An 18,492-nucleotide genomic window follows, 5' to 3' on the forward strand; every position below is an offset into this window, starting at 1 on the left:
CTGAGGGTTGCTGCTGGGGTATTGCCCCATGCTGCTTGTATTGTGTATTGAATGAAAGCTTGAGATCATGGTAGAGTAAAATGTAGAATAATATCTAAAACTAATATTCATATGCCCTGTATACAGTCAATGTTTGTGTAGGTGTATCCACACAGATAAACAGATCTGTCCACGTGCAGATCATTCAAAGTACCTGTAAAAGAAAAAGAAAACATGCGCTCGGTTGCTAATACAACCGGCAAATGTTAGTTAAAATGTTCTGAGCAATGCCAGCAGGTAGCGGTGTGCCTTTGTGGTTACCCACTTCTCTGCTCGCACCAGAGACAACAGGTCTTTGTGGCAAGGGGAACCATGTTCACTGAACTCCCATTCTACACAGATAGGATCCATCAGGTGGATGAGACTGAGTTGTTGAAATAATCTCAGTCCTTTTATCAGGACCTCTAATGCATCTCCATGCTGATTCGTCCAGTCCCATGATCTGCCTTTTTTGAGCAAATCATACAAGGGACGAGCAACAATGGAAAAACTGGGGATGCGTTTACGCCAGTAACTTAAAGTTCCCAGGGTTTGCTGCAGCTCTTTTTTGTTGGAAGGATTTTGTCCACGCTTTATTTTTTCCAGAGTGTCTGGAGGGACAGAAGTAGCTCCTTGAATTCGAGTCACTAATTCTGCGACGTTTGGTACGGCCGCTGTTAGAGGCGCAGTGTTGGCATTTAATTGCCTGTAACCGATGGTGAGCCTCCACTGTCCGTTTGGCTTTTCAAGCGGCCAGACAGGAGAATTGTAGGGGGAGTGAGCAATAATAGCTCGCTTCTCTTTCACCACCCCGTCAATTCCTGCCTGCGCTGCAGCTGGCAACGGATATTGTTTTATGTTTGTGACTCGGGATGGAGGCAGGGGATTAGACACTTCTAACAGTTTCAGGCTTACAAAGTCAGAACCGACCTGCGCCTGATTCTTGTCGATTCATCCTGCAAAGCTCCACAACGAGCCATCAGGTAATTTCCATGTCCTTCCATATAACAGATCAAAGCCTAAAATGTTAGTGTTGGCAGCCCCGACTAGTACCTTAGCACGGGTTAATTCCTCCTCCCCCGGCAGCCATAAGGTTACATTGGCTGTTGGCCACCCGTTTACAACTCCTCCAATTCCTACAACTTTCACTTTGCGGTGGCTGGGCTTTATGTTTAGATCCTCAGCAGCTTTTTCAGTTACTACTGATGTTTTTAAACTATCAGGGAGACCACGAATTAGAGGTGTTAATTGTGCTCGATCAATGGGAGCCAACACTGAGGATTTTCTTGTCGGGTCTCTCTCATGCATTGTTTGCGTGCATGCCACCTTTGGCACTGAGGAAGCCAAATCAGAGAACCCCATAGTGGTAATTCTCAGCAGATCACCTTTTTCCTGAGGATCTATACCACCTGCCCAGTATGCCACTCGTGTAATTAAAGAACAATAATGGTTTCCAGGTATAGTAGTTAAAAACACACCAGGACCCCAAAAACCTTCTGCCTCCTCCTCACTTAGTAAAATCTGATCTCCCCCTGTAAGGGAGACTCACCACACGTATTCCGTTTCTGACTCCTCGGGATGTCTGGAGTATTTTTGTTTTAGTTTTGCCAATTCAGCAGGGGACCAAGGGACTGTTTGCACAGTGGTGTGAATTTCTTCACTGTTATCAGCAGCAGTTTTGGTCTTAATTAATGGTCTTAAAGGAAGCTGCTGAGAGTTGGGATCGGGGGTCCCCGTGAATTCGTCATCCTCGCTAATAATACTATTATAGGCCTATTATATCTAGATTTTTAAGAATGTTCATGTAATATTGCTACAAAAAAGTAGAACGGTTCAATACATAAATTTGTTCGGTACTTGAGAGAATGTGTGATGTGCCTCTATCGTGATGATGACTGAGTGCCTTCCTGGTCCTTATTAAGAAGGATATTGAACAGCTTTTCTTAGAGAAACGTTTTTGAAGTACACAGGTCCTAAAGAACTTGAATTTGAGAGTCCCAAAGGAGTTTGTATGTGTGGTCTCAGGAAGCATGAAACCATACTAATTTTTAATGAAGCTTAAATTATTGCAGAAGATCTGCAAGACATGAAGACTGACTATAAGTATTCAAATCAGGCAAGTGAGAATACAGATAATAACAGAGTAATTTATCTGACATCAATCACAGACAATAAATGCTGATACAGCATGCAATAAGGAATTCCAAGATGGGAATATAGCAGTGGCAGCTGATGGGGCTTTATGGAAAAAATTGTTTAATTTCTTGTTACGTTACAAAGCTGCTCGTAAGGGTGCTGATGCAGATATAGTATACATGGATAGTTCTCGGGTATTTTTCTGGAAAGTCAACATTGAAGTCTATGAAGAAAGCTCGCACTGCATGGATCAGGTGTGGGGTGACCAACATAGCTCGAAAGGAATTATCAATCAGTGGAGACGATTCTAGATGATTGTGCAGAAATCAAGAGAGGACTGATGCTATTTAGGATTTGTAGCAATAATTAAGAAGTAAACGTAAAACCTTTGTGAATAAAAACCGTGTATGATTCAGAGAGCCTGGAAGAGTTATACGTATGGCTGAGGACAGAGTGGTCATAAACAGGTTCACCTACTGAAGGCTCTGATGGAGGAGAAGGAATGGCTTCACCTGGGACAGCTGGGAAGGTTACTGGCAGCTGCTTCTGTCTTATTTCAGCTTGACAAATGTCATAAGCACCTCCCAGTCACCACTGCATTTTTAAGGCACACAATGACACTTTAACTTAAAATTCTGAGCTGTAAACAGTGTTGATTCGAGGGCTGGTGGATGAGGCAGCCAGGGTGGGGGGCACCATGGTCAGCTAGAGATGGCCTGGTTGTGCTCTGACTTAGACCTCCTAAATGGGGCCATTCAGATACAGCCAAATACAAGGTCACACCCATGGGAATACACAGTAAGGCAGCTCTGAAGGAAGCTAGGCTGCATAGTAAACAAGCAACCCAACACAAACTTCTTAAATCACACCATGTCTATCAGATCTAATACCTTTTGGGTATATTGTGAGATAGCAAGCTGTGGAAGAACGTAACATCAGGACTAAAAGTAGCTTTAATGCCATGTTCTGTAATTCTGGTGTCCTCACTGTTAAAAGATTTCAGGAAATTGAAAAGGATCAGAAAGGACCGTTCTAAAAGACTTTGTTTTTTTGCCCTGTGAGCCCTGTCCTGCCGGGAGGGTCTGCGGTCTGTGGGTGTCCGTGGGAGTCCGTGGGTGTTGGGGCTGCGGTTGCCAGGGGCAACCATGAGTCGTGTCTGTGATGCGCCCTGGCGCCTGTGACATCACCGGGACGAGTCCCCGTGGCGGCCGTGACCAGGTGGGCCAGCGGGCAGCGCAGCCCCAGTCCGCCCTGGGACAGCGGTGAGTGCACACGCGGGGGAGGTCGGGCTGGACGAGGGCCGGGGCAGAATCGCGGCCCCCGGGGGTGGGTTCTCGCCCCGCACCGAGGGCCCGGCCGCTCACGGGAGCGCCTGGGGCAGGGCACGGTGCCGCCGCTGCCGCCGGGGCTGGGCGCCGGCCTCGCTGCCTCCCCGCTGCCTCCCAGCTGCCTCGCTCCCTCTCCTCCCTGCTCCCAGCTCCCTGCGGCAAGCCGGCATGCTTGCCACGCCGCCGGCTCCCTCCCTCCCAGCCCCACTGACTCCCTCCCTCCCTCCCTCCCAGCCCCACTGACTCCCTTCTCTCCCTCCTGCAGACCATGTTCGCCAGAATGTTCCTCGTGTGCCTCGTGTGCAGCATCATCCTTGGCATGCATGTGGTCAGTCATGAGCTGGGTGAGACCACGCGTGAGCACGTGCAGGGATGTGCGGAGCAGCTGAGCCAGCAGATGATTCAGCTGCTCGAGGAGATGGAGCAGAGGCCCCGGGAGCTGCAGAGCCAGGGGCAGAGCAGCTTTGCCTGGGGAGCCCTGCTTTTTGCTGCCTTGCAGCAGTGGCAGTTCTGGGCCGTTGCTGGAGTCCTGGTCCTGCTCTTCGGGCTCTGCTGGCGGCTCCGAAAAAGGAGGCATGAGCCAGACTGCAGCAGTGAAGAAGAGAGCTCCAGCAGGATCAGGGAGCAGGTAGAGGAGGAGGAAGAAGACGACAACAGTGATGATACAAATGACCTGGGAAGGCTTTTAGAGGAGCGCATACAGTGGCCAGTTCAGAACCTGGACAAAGAGTGCCAGATAGTGAATGACCTGGTAGGCGCCTTCATCTTTTTCTTCCAAGACCTCTTGTCAAAGAGTTTCTTCCCAGTGCCGCAACCACCTATCGGGGTGGGCAGTGCCTTCGAAGGTTGGAATCCCTGCGAGGAAGACATAACCTACCAGGTGCTCGTGCCCCTCAAGCCCCCTCGTGGGCACGCTTTCCGTCCAGAGCTAAGCCATGGGGGAGTGTCGCCAGCAAGGAACTTCCATATTTGTGTGGAGCAAGTGTGCACCTGCACAGATGAGCAGCTGGCGGAGAACATGCTGTGCTTCCTCCACCACCCTGAGGAGGAGCTGAGGAGAAATCAGGAGCCCAGCCTCCTACACACCCTCTGCACCGGCTCCTACCTAGATGTGCACAAAACTGTCTGCTGGTTCCATCAATTGGTGAAAGCAGCCTGGGCGGTTTTGCCTCTCTCCTCCCGATGCCGTCTAACGTTGCTGCCCTCCAGCCGCTCCCTCCAGATCCAGGTGACAAAAGACAACACAAAAAGACTCAACATTGAGATGATCTTTGGGGTGCAGCGGTATTGTTCGGACGTCTTCCTGTGCAGCCAGAGTAGTGCGAACATCACCACCTCAAGCATGATGTGGACAGAGAGCTACGCTGTGGCAGAGGCAGAGTTCTTCAGGCACGTGGCCAGGCGGGCCCCACACAAGAACTGCGAACTCAAATGTTTGCAAGCCTGTGCTCGCATCCTGGAGGGCACCGCCTTTTCCAGCTCTACCTTGAAGACTGTTGTGATGCACGTCCTGACCCTTTTACCCATGTCACGTTGGCGCAGGAGGGATTTCCTGCCACGGCTGCGGGATATCATGTGGTACCTGCTCTGCTGCGTGGAGCACAAACACCTCAACCCCTTCTTCATTGCCAACGAAAATGTGCCCAATGCAATAATCTTACCCCTAGACTTGAGAACAGCCGAGCCACTCAACCTCTTCCAGCGTCTGGCGCAGGATCCAGATGCCCACATTGAGGCACTGCGTGAGTTAATGGAGCTGCAAGATCAGCTGATAAGACTCCTGCTCTATGGCCACTGAAAGAGCTCTTCAGGCACAGAGCTGTGTTTGTGGGGCTCTCAGTTGACGGTAGACGACCCCTCACACAGGAGGGAAAAAGCTGGGAGAAGGCGGGTGTCGTGGGTTAGGCCGCTCCGGCAACCAAACCCTACACAGTCCCTCTCTCACCCTCCCCCACCCCCAGGGATGAGGGAGAGAATCAAAGAATAAAAAGAAAAGAGACCCGTGGGTTGTGATAAGAACAATTTACTACTACCGCTACCAATATATATATGTACGGATATGTACGAGAATAAATATATACAAACAGGTGATGTACGGTGTAATTGCTCGCCACCCCTTGACCGAGGCCCGTCTCTTCCCAAAGCTGCAATCCCGAAACAGATAAATCCCGATACTGCAATCCCAGATGAACGGGAGGCCCGAAAGAGAGAGAGAGAGAGAAAGCACTCTCAGAGTCCAAAAGTGAGAGTCCCGGAAGGGCAAAAGCCCTTCTTTCCGGCTGACCCTCACTTTTATACTGGGCATGACGCTGCATGATATGGAATACTAATTGGCCAGTTTGGCCTCAATCCTTTAAGTCCAAGTACGAATCGTAAGGAGAGTCGTGGACTCCCCGTCCTGGCCATGCTTCCCCCTTATCCTGTTGTGCTCCTGCTCACTGGCAAGAACACGGCAAGCTGAAAAGTCCTTGAGACCTCAGTGCCAACTACAAACATCAGTGTGCCATCAACATTCTTCTCAGAGCAAGCCTCTGAGTAAAACCAAAACACAGAGCTCTTCTAGCTGCTAAAAAGAAGAACTAACTCTGTCCCAGCTAAAACCAGGACAGCGGGACACCGAGAAGAAAGGGACAAGCTTGCGCAGCAGCCCTCTCCCAAGAGCGGCAGCTCTCTCCTCTCTCTCAATGGTGTCCCCAGCACAGCAGCCACTGACGACTACAGTGGCGACGAAGATGACTTTCACCCTGCTTTGCCCTCATGCTGGCCACAGCCAGCATGGCATTTCACACGAGCCTGGAAATTCTTGCTGGCAGCTCTGGCGGTGCAGGGACCAAGGAGGGGCCCGGCTCACGGGCCTTTGTGTGTTCCCTGGGATCCAGGTGGAGTATCTACTCATCCTAGGCACTCCCCAGGGAGCTGGTACCACAGAACCAAGCACGCTGGCCATGGAGAAGAAGCTGCTCAACTGGCAGCGGGAATTGCTGCCGTAGCTTTCCTCCACAGCAAAAGCACACTCTGGGCTGTGGGACCCTGCCACGTTTTGAGGTCAAAAGACCAGTCTATCAGCGTCCCAAGTCAGGCGAGACCCTTGGGTCCGACTCCCCCTGCCTTCCCTTGGCAGCTCAGTGAGTTGGAGGGTGATTCGCCCACTTATTAGGGATCGTCACTAGTAGTACTATGGGCCAACTCCTTATAATAATTCAAAAGTTTCCGGAAACTTACATATATATTTTATTTGTGACAGAATACAGGTTTGAGGATAGCTGGTGATAGTGACTGGCTACAAAAACAACTGTAATTGAAATACTGCAGTGATAATATAAAACGATTACTGATCAGTGATAATATTAAATAGCTAGCAAGATGTTAGCAAGTAAGTAAGTAAGTGTGCATAACCCAGAGTTCTTACCCAATAGGCGTCCCTATGGGGGGGAGAAGAGAGGTTCAGCCCGTCGGCTGATCCCAGGCGTTCCGATGGGGGGGCTTCTCCCTAACATCCCCTTTGTTTGCTGCCATTTTATATTTTTTTCATATCTTTTAGGTGGAGCTCGAGTGACTCTAGTCATACATAACTTTTATTAGGATTGGTGTAAATTTCTCTCGTGAGGGGTGTTCACAAATTAGGATTGGTGTAAATTGCTCTTGTGAGGGGTGGTCACAGCTCGGAGGCGGGTGGAGGTGTGATTTAGTAGCCGATGGACACAATTCCGCCATCACTGCTGAGACAGTGGTTGTGATTCACTTCCCTTGATGGCATTTTTATGGTTATCTTTACCAGGCGCCTCTCATCCCAGATAACAGGGTGTGATAGTTTGATGTGTGGGGGGTGTTCTGGTGGCAGAGGAGGGGATTTGCTCCCTGTGCCACCAGATCTGAGTCCCATCCCCCTCGGGGGGTTGAGCCAAATTGGCGCCTCTACGAATTGCCCTATTTAAGTTGAGACAAAGGGACGGGAAAGGGGCTTTTGCCCAGGAACCAGGAGAGAGCAGGAGGGCGCTGCCCTCACTCCCGGCTCCCGGCCGGGCGGCCGCTCGGCCTGGGCTGGCGCCATGTGCTCAAGATGGCGCCGGCGGAGCCGCATGGGGGACTCGGGAAGCGCCCCACTCCCGGGGTGCCCGCCGGGCCGAGCTCCCCCAGAGAGGATTAAGAGCTAAGAGAAGACAACCACAACGACCGGGTCAGTCAAGATGGAGCAGGAGGAGGTGTACTGGAGCTGAGGTTTCCCTTGCAATTGGTGTGAAGATGGCAGGCGGCCCCCCTGCAGCCAGGGTGTACTCGGCTGTACTCCAGCCCGTGGAGAAACCCACGTCAGGGAAGAGATGCCTGAGCCCAGGAGAGGTCATGGAGCATGGGGATGCACGACGAGGTACTGTTAATAACGGGCATGGAATGCACGCCGAGGTCGTGGAGGCATCTGGAGTCCATGGGACGACCCACGCCGACGCGAGTGGCAGCAGCTCCCTAAGAGGCTGAGACTGGTAAAGCCCGAACTGGTGCAATCCATGGGGAAGGACTGCAATCCTGCGGGCAGGACTTACGCTGGAAAAGCTTGGGGATTTTTTTTCCTCGTGAGTAGGGGATCCACCGAAGCAAAGGAAAAATGGTGTAAGGACTCCTCCACCTTTGAGAAAGGAGCGGCAGTAACATCATGGATGAACTGACCTGCACTCCCCCATTCCCTGTCCCCCTGCGCCGCCGGGGGGGAGGTAGAGCTGGGAACGAAAGGAAATAGGGGGTGGGGAGGTTGTTGTGTTTAAGATCTGGCCTTGTTTTCTCTTCCTCCTCTCAAGTAACCGATTTCGTTCCCTTATGTCTCTTGTTAAGTAACTGTTAATAAATTGTTTTGTTTCAAGAAAAAAAGCCTGAGTCATGTTTTGCCCGGGACCATGGTTGGTAGGTGCTCCCTCTCGGTTCTTGTCTCAACCCTCAGTCCAAAAACCACGACACAGGGATGAGCCATGATACCTCCGTACCACTCTACTCCCCATTTCAAGGGTACTGCATGGGCCTTGTTCGTTATTTCTTGTCCCCGATAACAGGGATGAGCCATGATACCTTCGTATCACTCTGCTCCCCATTTCAAGGATGTTGAGGCCTTGTTTGTTCCTGGGAGCAGCAGCTGTGCTTCATGTCAGAGTTGCTCTAATATTAGCTGAATTCTAGGGAACAATATTCTCCCATTCCCCTCCAGTTTCAGTCATTTTCCCACATAATCCACCCCGTGACTATAGTCACTCGAGTTTCACAATGCCTGAATAGGTTTGGGGATGCCCATAATGTGTGGGACATCAACTGTGTTATGCGCACTAGATATGGATTCTAAATAGGTTAAGCTCTTCATCATTGTCCAAATTCTCACGTACACCACTGTCAGTAAAACAAAACAAAGCATAGCTAGGACTAAAAGAACAAGAGAGGGTGAAGCATTCTGTTGAAAACTCCCGTAGCAGTGGGTGACCATCCAAAAAGGGTATCCCACCATCGGTGTTCTGCATCTCTTTTAACCCGTTCCAGGACACGGTGTATTTCATCGGTGTCATGATGTATGGTAATTAGAGTCCTTTAAATCCTGATGTTGTAGCACCTTCATTCCCACAGGCACTGGTGACAGTTCTCGAATCAAGGTGAGATTTGCTTGCAGTGGTTGAGAAGTTATGACTGGTGCTGAGTAAGTAAAGTCGCATCCTACCATCTCAACAAAATTACACACACAAAGATTTGAATAGTTTTTCATATCTACAACAACATTGTCAACTGATACGGAATTACACAAAGTTCGAAGGCACACACAACCCTTGCCAATATATATGAGAATTGTCGGTGCTTTCGTTGGGACGAATTTCAAAATGACAGACATTCTGTTCAGTGTCAAGACAGATGTCTTGGGCTTGGATGGTGTTACCTTCACAAATGAATCCTTGTTGTTCTTGCACAATGCATGAATTGACATCAATTGTTTGCCATTTGTCTCCATTTTTCCGGGTCCATACTCTATGCTCTAGAGGATAGAGTATAGTTCCGTTGTGATTTAATTTTAATGCAATGATGGGGTGTATCGTGAATACTGAAGCATTGTGTATAGTTAGCACAAAGGCTGTGGCTTTGCTGGTGGTGAAGTCATAAGTGAAATTTACTAAGTACCACCAAGATTGAAATTTTCTTTTGAAGTCAATTGCATTGTCCCAAATCACTTCCCTAATTTCAGTGGGTAAGGTGCCTTCTTCACCTTCCCTTATAAAAACTATTGGTTAGTTCCCAAAGCCAATAGGGAAAATTGTAAAGGATGCGCCAGTTTATTCAAGTCACTGATTGTGGTGACTAGTTTGTTCATCAATACTTCAGAATCCATGATATTTAGAACTCCCAGTCCTGTTCTGAGGGTTGTTGCTGGGGTATTGCCCCATGCTGCTTGTATTGTGTATTGAATGAAAGCTTGAGATCATGGTAGAGTAAAATGTAGAATAATATCTAAAACTAATATTCATATGCCCTGTATACAGTCAATGTTTGTGTAGGTGTATCCACACAGATAAACAGATCTGTCCACGTGCAGATCATTCAAAGTACCTGTAAAAGAAAAAGAAAACATGCGCTCGGTTGCTAATACAACCGGCAAATGTTAGTTAAAATGTTCTGAGCAATGCCAGCAGGTAGTGGTGTGCCTTTGTGGTTACCCACTTCTCTGCTCGCACCAGAGACAACAGGTCTTTGTGGCAAGGGGAACCATGTTCACTGAACTCCCATTCTACACAGATAGGATCCATCAGGTGGATGAGACTGAGTTGTTGAAATAATCTCAGTCCTTTTATCAGGACCTCTAATGCATCTCCATGCTGATTCGTCCAGTCCCATGATCTGCCTTTTTTGAGCAAATCATACAAGGGACGAGCAACAATGGAAAAACTGGGGATGCGTTTACGCCAGTAACTTAAAGTTCCCAGGGTTTGCTGCAGCTCTTTTTTGTTGGAAGGATTTTGTCCACGCTTTATTTTTTCCAGAGTGTCTGGAGGGACAGAAGTAGCTCCTTGAATTCGAGTCACTAATTCTGCGACGTTTGGTACGGCCGCTGTTAGAGGCGCAGTGTTGGCATTTAATTGCCTGTAACCGATGGTGAGCCTCCACTGTCCGTGTGGCTTTTCAAGCGGCCAGACAGGAGAATTGTAGGGGGAGTGAGCAATAATAGCTCGCTTCTCTTTCACCACCCCGTCAATTCCTGCCTGCGCTGCAGCTGGCAACGGATATTGTTTTATGTTTGTGACTCGGGATGGAGGCAGGGGAATAGACACTTCTAACAGTTTCAGGCTTACAAAGTCAGAACCGACCTGCGCCTGATTCTTGTCGATTCATCCTGCAAAGCTCCACAACGAGCCATCAGGTAATTTCCATGTCCTTCCATATAACAGATCAAAGCCTAAAATGTTAGTGTTGGCAGCCCCGACTAGTACCTTAGCACGGGTTAATTCCTCCTCCCCCGGCAGCCATAAGGTTACATTGGCTGTTGGCCACCCGTTTACAACTCCTCCAATTCCTACAACTTTCACTTTGCGGTGGCTGGGCTTTATGTTTAGATCCTCAGCAGCTTTTTCAGTTACTACTGATGTTTTTAAACTATCAGGGAGACCACGAATTAGAGGTGTTAATTGTGCTCGATCAATGGGAGCCAACACTGAGGATTTTCTTGTCGGGTCTCTCTCATGCATTGTTTGCGTGCATGCCACCTTTGGCACTGAGGAAGCCAAATCAGAGAACCCCATAGTGGTAATTCTCAGCAGATCACCTTTTTCCTGAGGATCTATACCACCTGCCCAGTATGCCACTCGTGTAATTAAAGAACAATAATGGTTTCCAGGTATAGTAGTTAAAAACACACCAGGACCCCAAAAACCTTCTGCCTCCTCCTCACTTAGTAAAATCTGATCTCCCCCTGTAAGGGAGACTCACCACACGTATTCCGTTTCTGACTCCTCGGGATGTCTGGAGTATTTTTGGTTTAGTTTTGCCAGTTCAGCAGGGGACCAAGGGACTGTTTGCACAGTGGTGTGAATTTCTTCACTGTTATCAGCAGCAGTTTTGGTCTTAATTAATGGTCTTAAAGGAAGCGGCTGAGAGTTGGGATCGGGGGTCCCCGTGAATTCGTCATCCTCGCTAATAATACTATTATAGGCCTATTATATCTAGATTTTTAAGAATGTTAATGTAATATTGCTACAAAAAAGTGGAACGGTTCAATACATTAATTTGTTCTGTACTTGAGAGAATGTGTGATGTGCCTCTATCGTGATGATGACTGAGTGCCTTCCTGGTCCTTATTAAGAAGGATATTGAACAGCTTTTCTTAGAGAAACGTTTTTGATGTACACAGGTCCTAAAGAACTTGAATTTGAGAGTCCAAAAGGAGTTTGTATGTGTGATCTCAGGAAGCATGAAACCATACTAATTTTTAATGAAGCTTAAATTATTGCAGAAGTTCTGCAAGACATGAGGACTGACTATAAGTATTCAAATCAGGCAAGTGAGAATACAGATAATAACAGAGTAATTTATCTGACATCAATCACAGACAATAAATGCTGATACAGCATGCAATAAGGAATTCCAAGATGGGAATATAGCAGTGGCAGCTGATGGGGCTTTATGGAAAAAATTGTTTAATTTCTTGTTACGTTACAAAGCTGCTCGTAAGGGTGCTGATGCAGATATAGTATACATGGATAGTTCTCGGGTATTTTTCTGGAAAGTCAACATTGAAGTCTATGAAGAAAGCTCGCACTGCATGGATCAGGTGTGGGGTGACCAACATAGCTCGAAAGGAATTATCAATCAGTGGAGACGATTCTAGATGATTGTGCAGAAATCAAGAGAGGACTGATGCTATTTAGGATTTGTAGCAATAATTAAGAAGTAAACGTAAAACCTTTGTGAATAAAAACCGTGTATGATTCAGAGAGCCTGGAAGAGTTATACGTATGGCTGAGGACAGAGTGGTCATAAACAGGTTCACCTACTGAAGGCTCTGATGGAGGAGAAGGAATGGCTTCACCTGGGACAGCTGGGAAGGTTACTGGCAGCTGCTTCTGTCTTATTTCAGCTTGACAAATGTCATAAGCACCTCCCAGTCACCACTGCATTTTTAAGGCACACAATGACACTTTAACTTAAAATTCTGAGCTGTAAACAGTGTTGATTCGAGGGCTGGTGGATGAGGCAGCCAGGGTGGGGGGCACCATGGTCAGCTAGAGATGGCCTGGTTGTGCTCTGACTTAGACCTCCTAAATGGGGCCATTCAGATACAGCCAAATACAAGGTCACACCCATGGGAATACACAGTAAGGCAGCTCTGAAGGAAGCTAGGCTGCATAGTAAACAAGCAACCCAACACAAACTTCTTAAATCACACCATGTCTATCAGATCTAATACCTTTTGGGTATATTGTGAGATAGCAAGCTGTGGAAGAATGTAACATCAGGACTAAAAGTAGCTTTAATGCCATGTTCTGTAATTCTGGTGTCCTCACTGTTAAAAGATTTCAGGAAATTGAGAAGGATCAGAAAGGACCGTTCTAAAAGACTTTGTTTTTTTGCCCTGTGAGCCCTGTCCTGCCGGGAGGGTCTGCGGTCTGTGGGTGTCCGTGGGTGTCCGGGCTGCGGTTGCCCGGGGCAGCCGTGAGTCGCTGAGCTGGACTGAGGCCGGCGGGAGTGTCTGTGATGCGCTCTGGCGCCTGTGACATCACCGGGACGAGTCCCCGTGGGGGCCGTGACCAGGTGGGCCAGCGGGCAGCGCAGCCCCAGTCCGCCCTGGGACAGCGGTGAGTGCACACGCGGGGGAGGTCGGGCTGGACGAGGGCCGGGGCAGAATCGCGGCCCCCGGGGGTGGGTTCTCGCCCCGCACCGAGGGCCCGGCCGCTCACGGGAGCGCCTGGGGCAGGGCACGGTGCCGCCGCTGCCGCCGGGGCTGGGCGCCGGCCTCGCTGCCTCCCCGCTGCCTCCCAGCTGCCTCGCTCCCTCTCCTCCCTGCTCCCAGCTCCCTGCGGCAAGCCGGCATGCTTGCCACGCCGCCGGCTCCCTCCCTCCCAGCCCCACTGACTCCCTCCCTCCCTCCCTCCCAGCCCCACTGACTCCCTTCTCTCCCTCCTGCAGACCATGTTCGCCAGAATGTTCCTCGTGTGCCTCGTGTGCAGCATCATCCTTGGCATGCATGTGGTCAGTCATGAGCTGGGTGAGACCACGCGTGAGCACGTGCAGGGATGTGCGGAGCAGCTGAGCCAGCAGATGATTCAGCTGCTCGAGGAGATGGAGCAGAGGCCCCGGGAGCTGCAGAGCCAGGGGCAGAGCAGCTTTGCCTGGGGAGCCCTGCTTTTTGCTGCCTTGCAGCAGTGGCAGTTCTGGGCCGTTGCTGGAGTCCTGGTCCTGCTCTTCGGGCTCTGCTGGCGGCTCCGAAAAAGGAGGCATGAGCCAGACTGCAGCAGTGAAGAAGAGAGCTCCAGCAGGATCAGGGAGCAGGTAGAGGAGGAGGAAGAAGACGACAACAGTGATGATACAAATGACCTGGGAAGGCTTTTAGAGGAGCGCATACAGTGGCCAGTTCAGAACCTGGACAAAGAGTGCCAGATAGTGAATGACCTGGTAGGCGCCTTCATCTTTTTCTTCCAAGACCTCTTGTCAAAGAGTTTCTTCCCAGTGCCGCAACCACCTATCGGGGTGGGCAGTGCCTTCGAAGGTTGGAATCCCTGCGAGGAAGACATAACCTACCAGGTGCTCGTGCCCCTCAAGCCCCCTCGTGGGCACGCTTTCCGTCCAGAGCTAAGCCATGGGGGAGTGTCGCCAGCAAGGAACTTCCATATTTGTGTGGAGCAAGTGTGCACCTGCACAGATGAGCAGCTGGCGGAGAACATGCTGTGCTTCCTCCACCACCCTGAGGAGGAGCTGAGGAGAAATCAGGAGCCCAGCCTCCTACACACCCTCTGCACCGGCTCCTACCTAGATGTGCACAAAACTGTCTGCTGGTTCCATCAATTGGTGAAAGCAGCCTGGGCGGTTTTGCCTCTCTCCTCCCGATGCCGTCTAACGTTGCTGCCCTCCAGCCGCTCCCTCCAGATCCAGGTGACAAAAGACAACACAAAAAGACTCAACATTGAGCTGATATTTAGGGTGCAGCGGTATTGTTCGGACGTCTTCCTGTGCAGCCAGAGTAGTGCGAACATCACCACCTCAAGCATGATGTGGACAGAGAGCTACGCTGTGGCAGAGGCAGAGTTCTTCAGGCACGTGGCCAGGCGGGCCCCACACAAGAACTGCGAACTCAAATGTTTGCAAGCCTGTGCTCGCATCCTGGAGGGCACCTGCCTTTTCCAGCTCTACCTTGAAGACTGTTGTGATGCACGTCCTGACCCTTTTACCCATGTCACGTTGGCGCAGGAGGGATTTCCTGCCACGGCTGCGGGATATCATGTGGTACCTGCTCTGCTGCGTGGAGCACAAACACCTCAACCCCTTCTTCATTGCCAACGAAAATGTGCCCAATGCAATAATCTTACCCCTAGACCTGAGAACAGCCGAGCCACTCAACCTCTTCCAGCGTCTGGCGCAGGATCCAGACGCCCACATTGAGGCACTGCGTGAGTTAATGGAGCTGCAAGATCAGCTGATAAGACTCCTGCTCTATGGCCACTGAAAGAGCTCTTCAGGCACAGAGCTGTGTTTGTGGGGCTCTCAGTTGACGGTAGACGACCCCTCACACAGGAGGGAAAAAGCTGGGAGAAGGCGGGTGTCGTGGGTTAGGCCGCTCCGGCAACCAAACCCTACACAGTCGCTCACTTACCCTCCCCCACCCCCAGGGATGAGGGAGAGAATCAAAGAGGAAAAGGAAAAGAGACCCGTGGGTTGTGATGAGAACAATTTACTACTACCGCTACCAATATATATATGTACAGATATGTACGAGAATAAATATATACAAACAGGTGATGTACGGTGTAATTGCTCGCCACCCCTTGACCGAGGCCCGTCTCTTCCCAAAGCTGCAATCCCGAAACAGATAAATCCCGATACTGCAATCCCAGATGAACGGGAGGCCCGAAAGAGAGAGAGAGAGAGAAAGCACTCTGAGAGTCCAAAAGTGAGAGTCCCGGAAGGGCAAAAGCCCTTCTTTCCGGCTGACCCTCACTTTTATACTGGGCTTGATGCTGCATGATATGGAATACTAATTGGCCAGTTTGGCCCTCAATCTTAAGTTCCACCACAAATCACAAGGGGAATCGTGTCCCCCTTGTCCCAACTATGCTCCCCCCTTATCCCACCGTGCTTCGGCACTCCGGCACACTGAAAAGTCCTTGGAGACTAAATTTAGGCATGTGCTTAGTTATCTTCAGACTTCAGTAAAAACAATCAGCCCTGGACAAAATAACAGTTAAGAATGTCTAGTTTGGGAAACAATGATACTGGTGCTTATCAATAATTAGCAATGCTGTATTTCAAGTCTGGTTTTAACCACTATCAAAGTGTGCTGCCATTGTTTTCAGAACCTTTCTATATGCCCATTTATCAAACCTGTTTTCAAAATAAGTCCATAAATCTACTTTTGTGAACACTTTTATCACTATCTTCCACTAATTTGGATTCTCAATCCTCACAGCACTGATTTTATTCAGCTAAGAGTAAGATTTTAAGCACTTATTAGCTAGGTAAGCCCAGTCCTACCTTCATTGCTGAGGTAACACCCACTGACATCAGTTCAGGGCATTTGGTTTAGTGAAGGATCACTGGAATAGATTCAGTGGGCAGACAACTCTTAGCTTATTTTTTGTAATATTTTGTCTTGGCTTTAAGCTTAGCTCAGTTTTTGTTCCAGGCCTGTAGCCAGCTGTTAAAAAAAAAAAAATATAGCAATGAAACTCTCCAAGAAATGACCAAACAACCTAAGAAATGTGGTGAGTACTATGGTTACACTCAGAAACATGCTCTATGGTGTTCGAATCCAAAGGGGAGTAGAAAAGAACTAGAGGTTGGTGTTTCATGTATCCATCTTCTAAATAAAGCTACTGTGCAGCTGTGGTTATAAAATAGACGCATGCAATTCAGATGTGTTCTTAATGACATGTTAGGTGAAATACAGTCCATCGCTAGAGCCAACAGTATAGCTAGGCATTTCTACTGCATCTTCTCTGTGTCGGAATTGGTGGCATACACAGGTCTGCGTCTGTTGTGTGACCAGTGTGAAGCTACTGCAGAAAGCTGCTTATTCAGTGGACACCACTAGCAAAAACTCAATTGCTCACTAACCACCTGAGAGATTAGCCCCATATCTGTAAATTGGCAAAATACCAACAAACTATTAAAAATAAGGAACTGAGAGTGGGGTTGAAAGGGAGAAAAAGGAATGTTTGTGAGAATGTGCAATACTTATGCTTTGCATTTTATAGTTTCTGAAAGTCTTTTTGTGCAAAGTGCTTTACAAACACATCTTAAGGCATACTCCCTCACTGAGTACTTAAAAGGCAAACAAAGAGGGACAAGAATATTATTATATCCGTTCTGCACAGAGGAACCAGGGGGATTAGCAGAGAGATTAAGTGAACTACCCAAGAGCATGAAGAGGGTCTGAAAACATGGGCAGAATCTCCAGTCCGATGCCTCGACCATGATATTTCTCCCTTAGTAGCTATGCTTTCTAATCAGACTTGAGAGTCTTTCCCTGGCCTCAAAACCTCAGTAAATATTTCACTGAGGATGTTTGTTATTTGACTGAAAAATCATCTTAGTTCTGTTTTTCAAATAGAGAGCAAGTGCTGTCTAATGGTTTATGTATTAGGAGGACATTCTCATTTTCCACATGCTGTCTGGCTCTGGTTGCTGTTATGAGATGTTTAGAGAATGCTCTTTGGAATTAAAAAAAAAAAAAAAAAAAGAAAAAAAAAATCAGAGAGGGCCAAAGCTGATGATAAGTTAGACCCAGTGTGATGTATTGCTTTTCCTCCGTGTTTTCAATGGCAAGGAAACAGCAAGTTACATGAGACTCTGCCTTATGGACCCTTGGCCCAAAGTCTGAGAGCTACAATTTGTTCTGCAGGAAATTGAAGCTGGGAGATGCATCCAAGAGCAGCCCCTGTAGACCAGCCAGGGGATCCATGTGTGAATTTCCCAACAATTTTGGTATTTGCAGTTAAATGATTATTAGTTAGGAATTGTGGCTTCAGTGTGCAAAATCCCTTGGCCTAAGCAGAAAACAGTGGCTAAACATCAAACGAATGAGCAGCTGGATTAAGAGCGTACACACAGCACATATTTTAAATGTCAGTAACATACCATATTCCTATAGTTGAATATCTACTCAGTTCCCATGGTATTTTAATCTTACTTTTTCCTGGCAAGATCAAGTAGGCATCTTGACTGAATAGATAGAAAGGAATAGCCTATACACTTTTTGGATTTCACAGGAGGAGAAAAACCTTGAACCACTTATTTCAATGCCTTTTGTTTAATAATTTATTTTTATTACCACCTTTCTTTGTACTCTTAGACTTGGATAGCTATTGGTTGGGTTAGGTGAACTAATGGTCTAATAGGTCAGAGGATCAGAGACCTTCTGAAGGGCTAAGACCACCCACCCCTCTCCTTTCAGATCTCACAAATTTAAAAAAGATATAATTCTTCAGGTTTCAGAAGGCTGTTTTCACAACTTCCAAAACCAGGAAGATCCTCTTTTGATTGACACACATTATATTAAAAATCCATTGAAAAATCCTGAAAAACCTGAAACATTCAAATATTTTTTCTGTTGTTAAATCCGATGTGTGCTGAATACATTACTTTAAGTGTGTTAATATAAATAGATAAGAGAAATGGTGAAAACACCCCTAGCAACATACGCACTGGTAAGGATATTCAGAGTGCTATGCAAGCTGACCTCAAATCCTAGACAGTAAAATTCCCGCTGTTTGAAGTGGAACAGATTCAGTTTAACATTGTAGTTTAGATTCATCTCAAATAGCATTAGGTACCTGATGATTTTAGT

General features: G+C 48.2%; 1 protein-coding gene and 1 pseudogene across 1 annotated transcript; both read left to right on the forward strand.

Annotated features, from left to right (window-relative positions):
• Positions 1–3,762: 3,762 nt before the first annotated feature.
• Positions 3,763–5,280, forward strand: LOC147528533 (inositol 1,4,5-trisphosphate receptor-interacting protein-like 1). Its single transcript, XM_086612886.1, has one exon. It carries the CDS (start codon positions 3,763–3,765, stop codon positions 5,278–5,280), a length of 1,518 nt encoding a protein of 505 aa, XP_086469012.1.
• An 8,354-nt stretch (positions 5,281–13,634) lies between these two features.
• On the forward strand, positions 13,635–15,153 carry LOC147528534 (inositol 1,4,5-trisphosphate receptor-interacting protein-like 1; annotated as a pseudogene).
• The last annotated feature ends 3,339 nt before the right edge of the window (positions 15,154–18,492 follow it).

Source organism: Tauraco erythrolophus, chromosome 6 (assembly GCF_009769465.1).
Source record: "Tauraco erythrolophus isolate bTauEry1 chromosome 6, bTauEry1.pri, whole genome shotgun sequence".
In the NCBI taxonomy this organism is placed as follows: Eukaryota; Metazoa; Chordata; class Aves; order Musophagiformes; family Musophagidae; genus Tauraco; species Tauraco erythrolophus.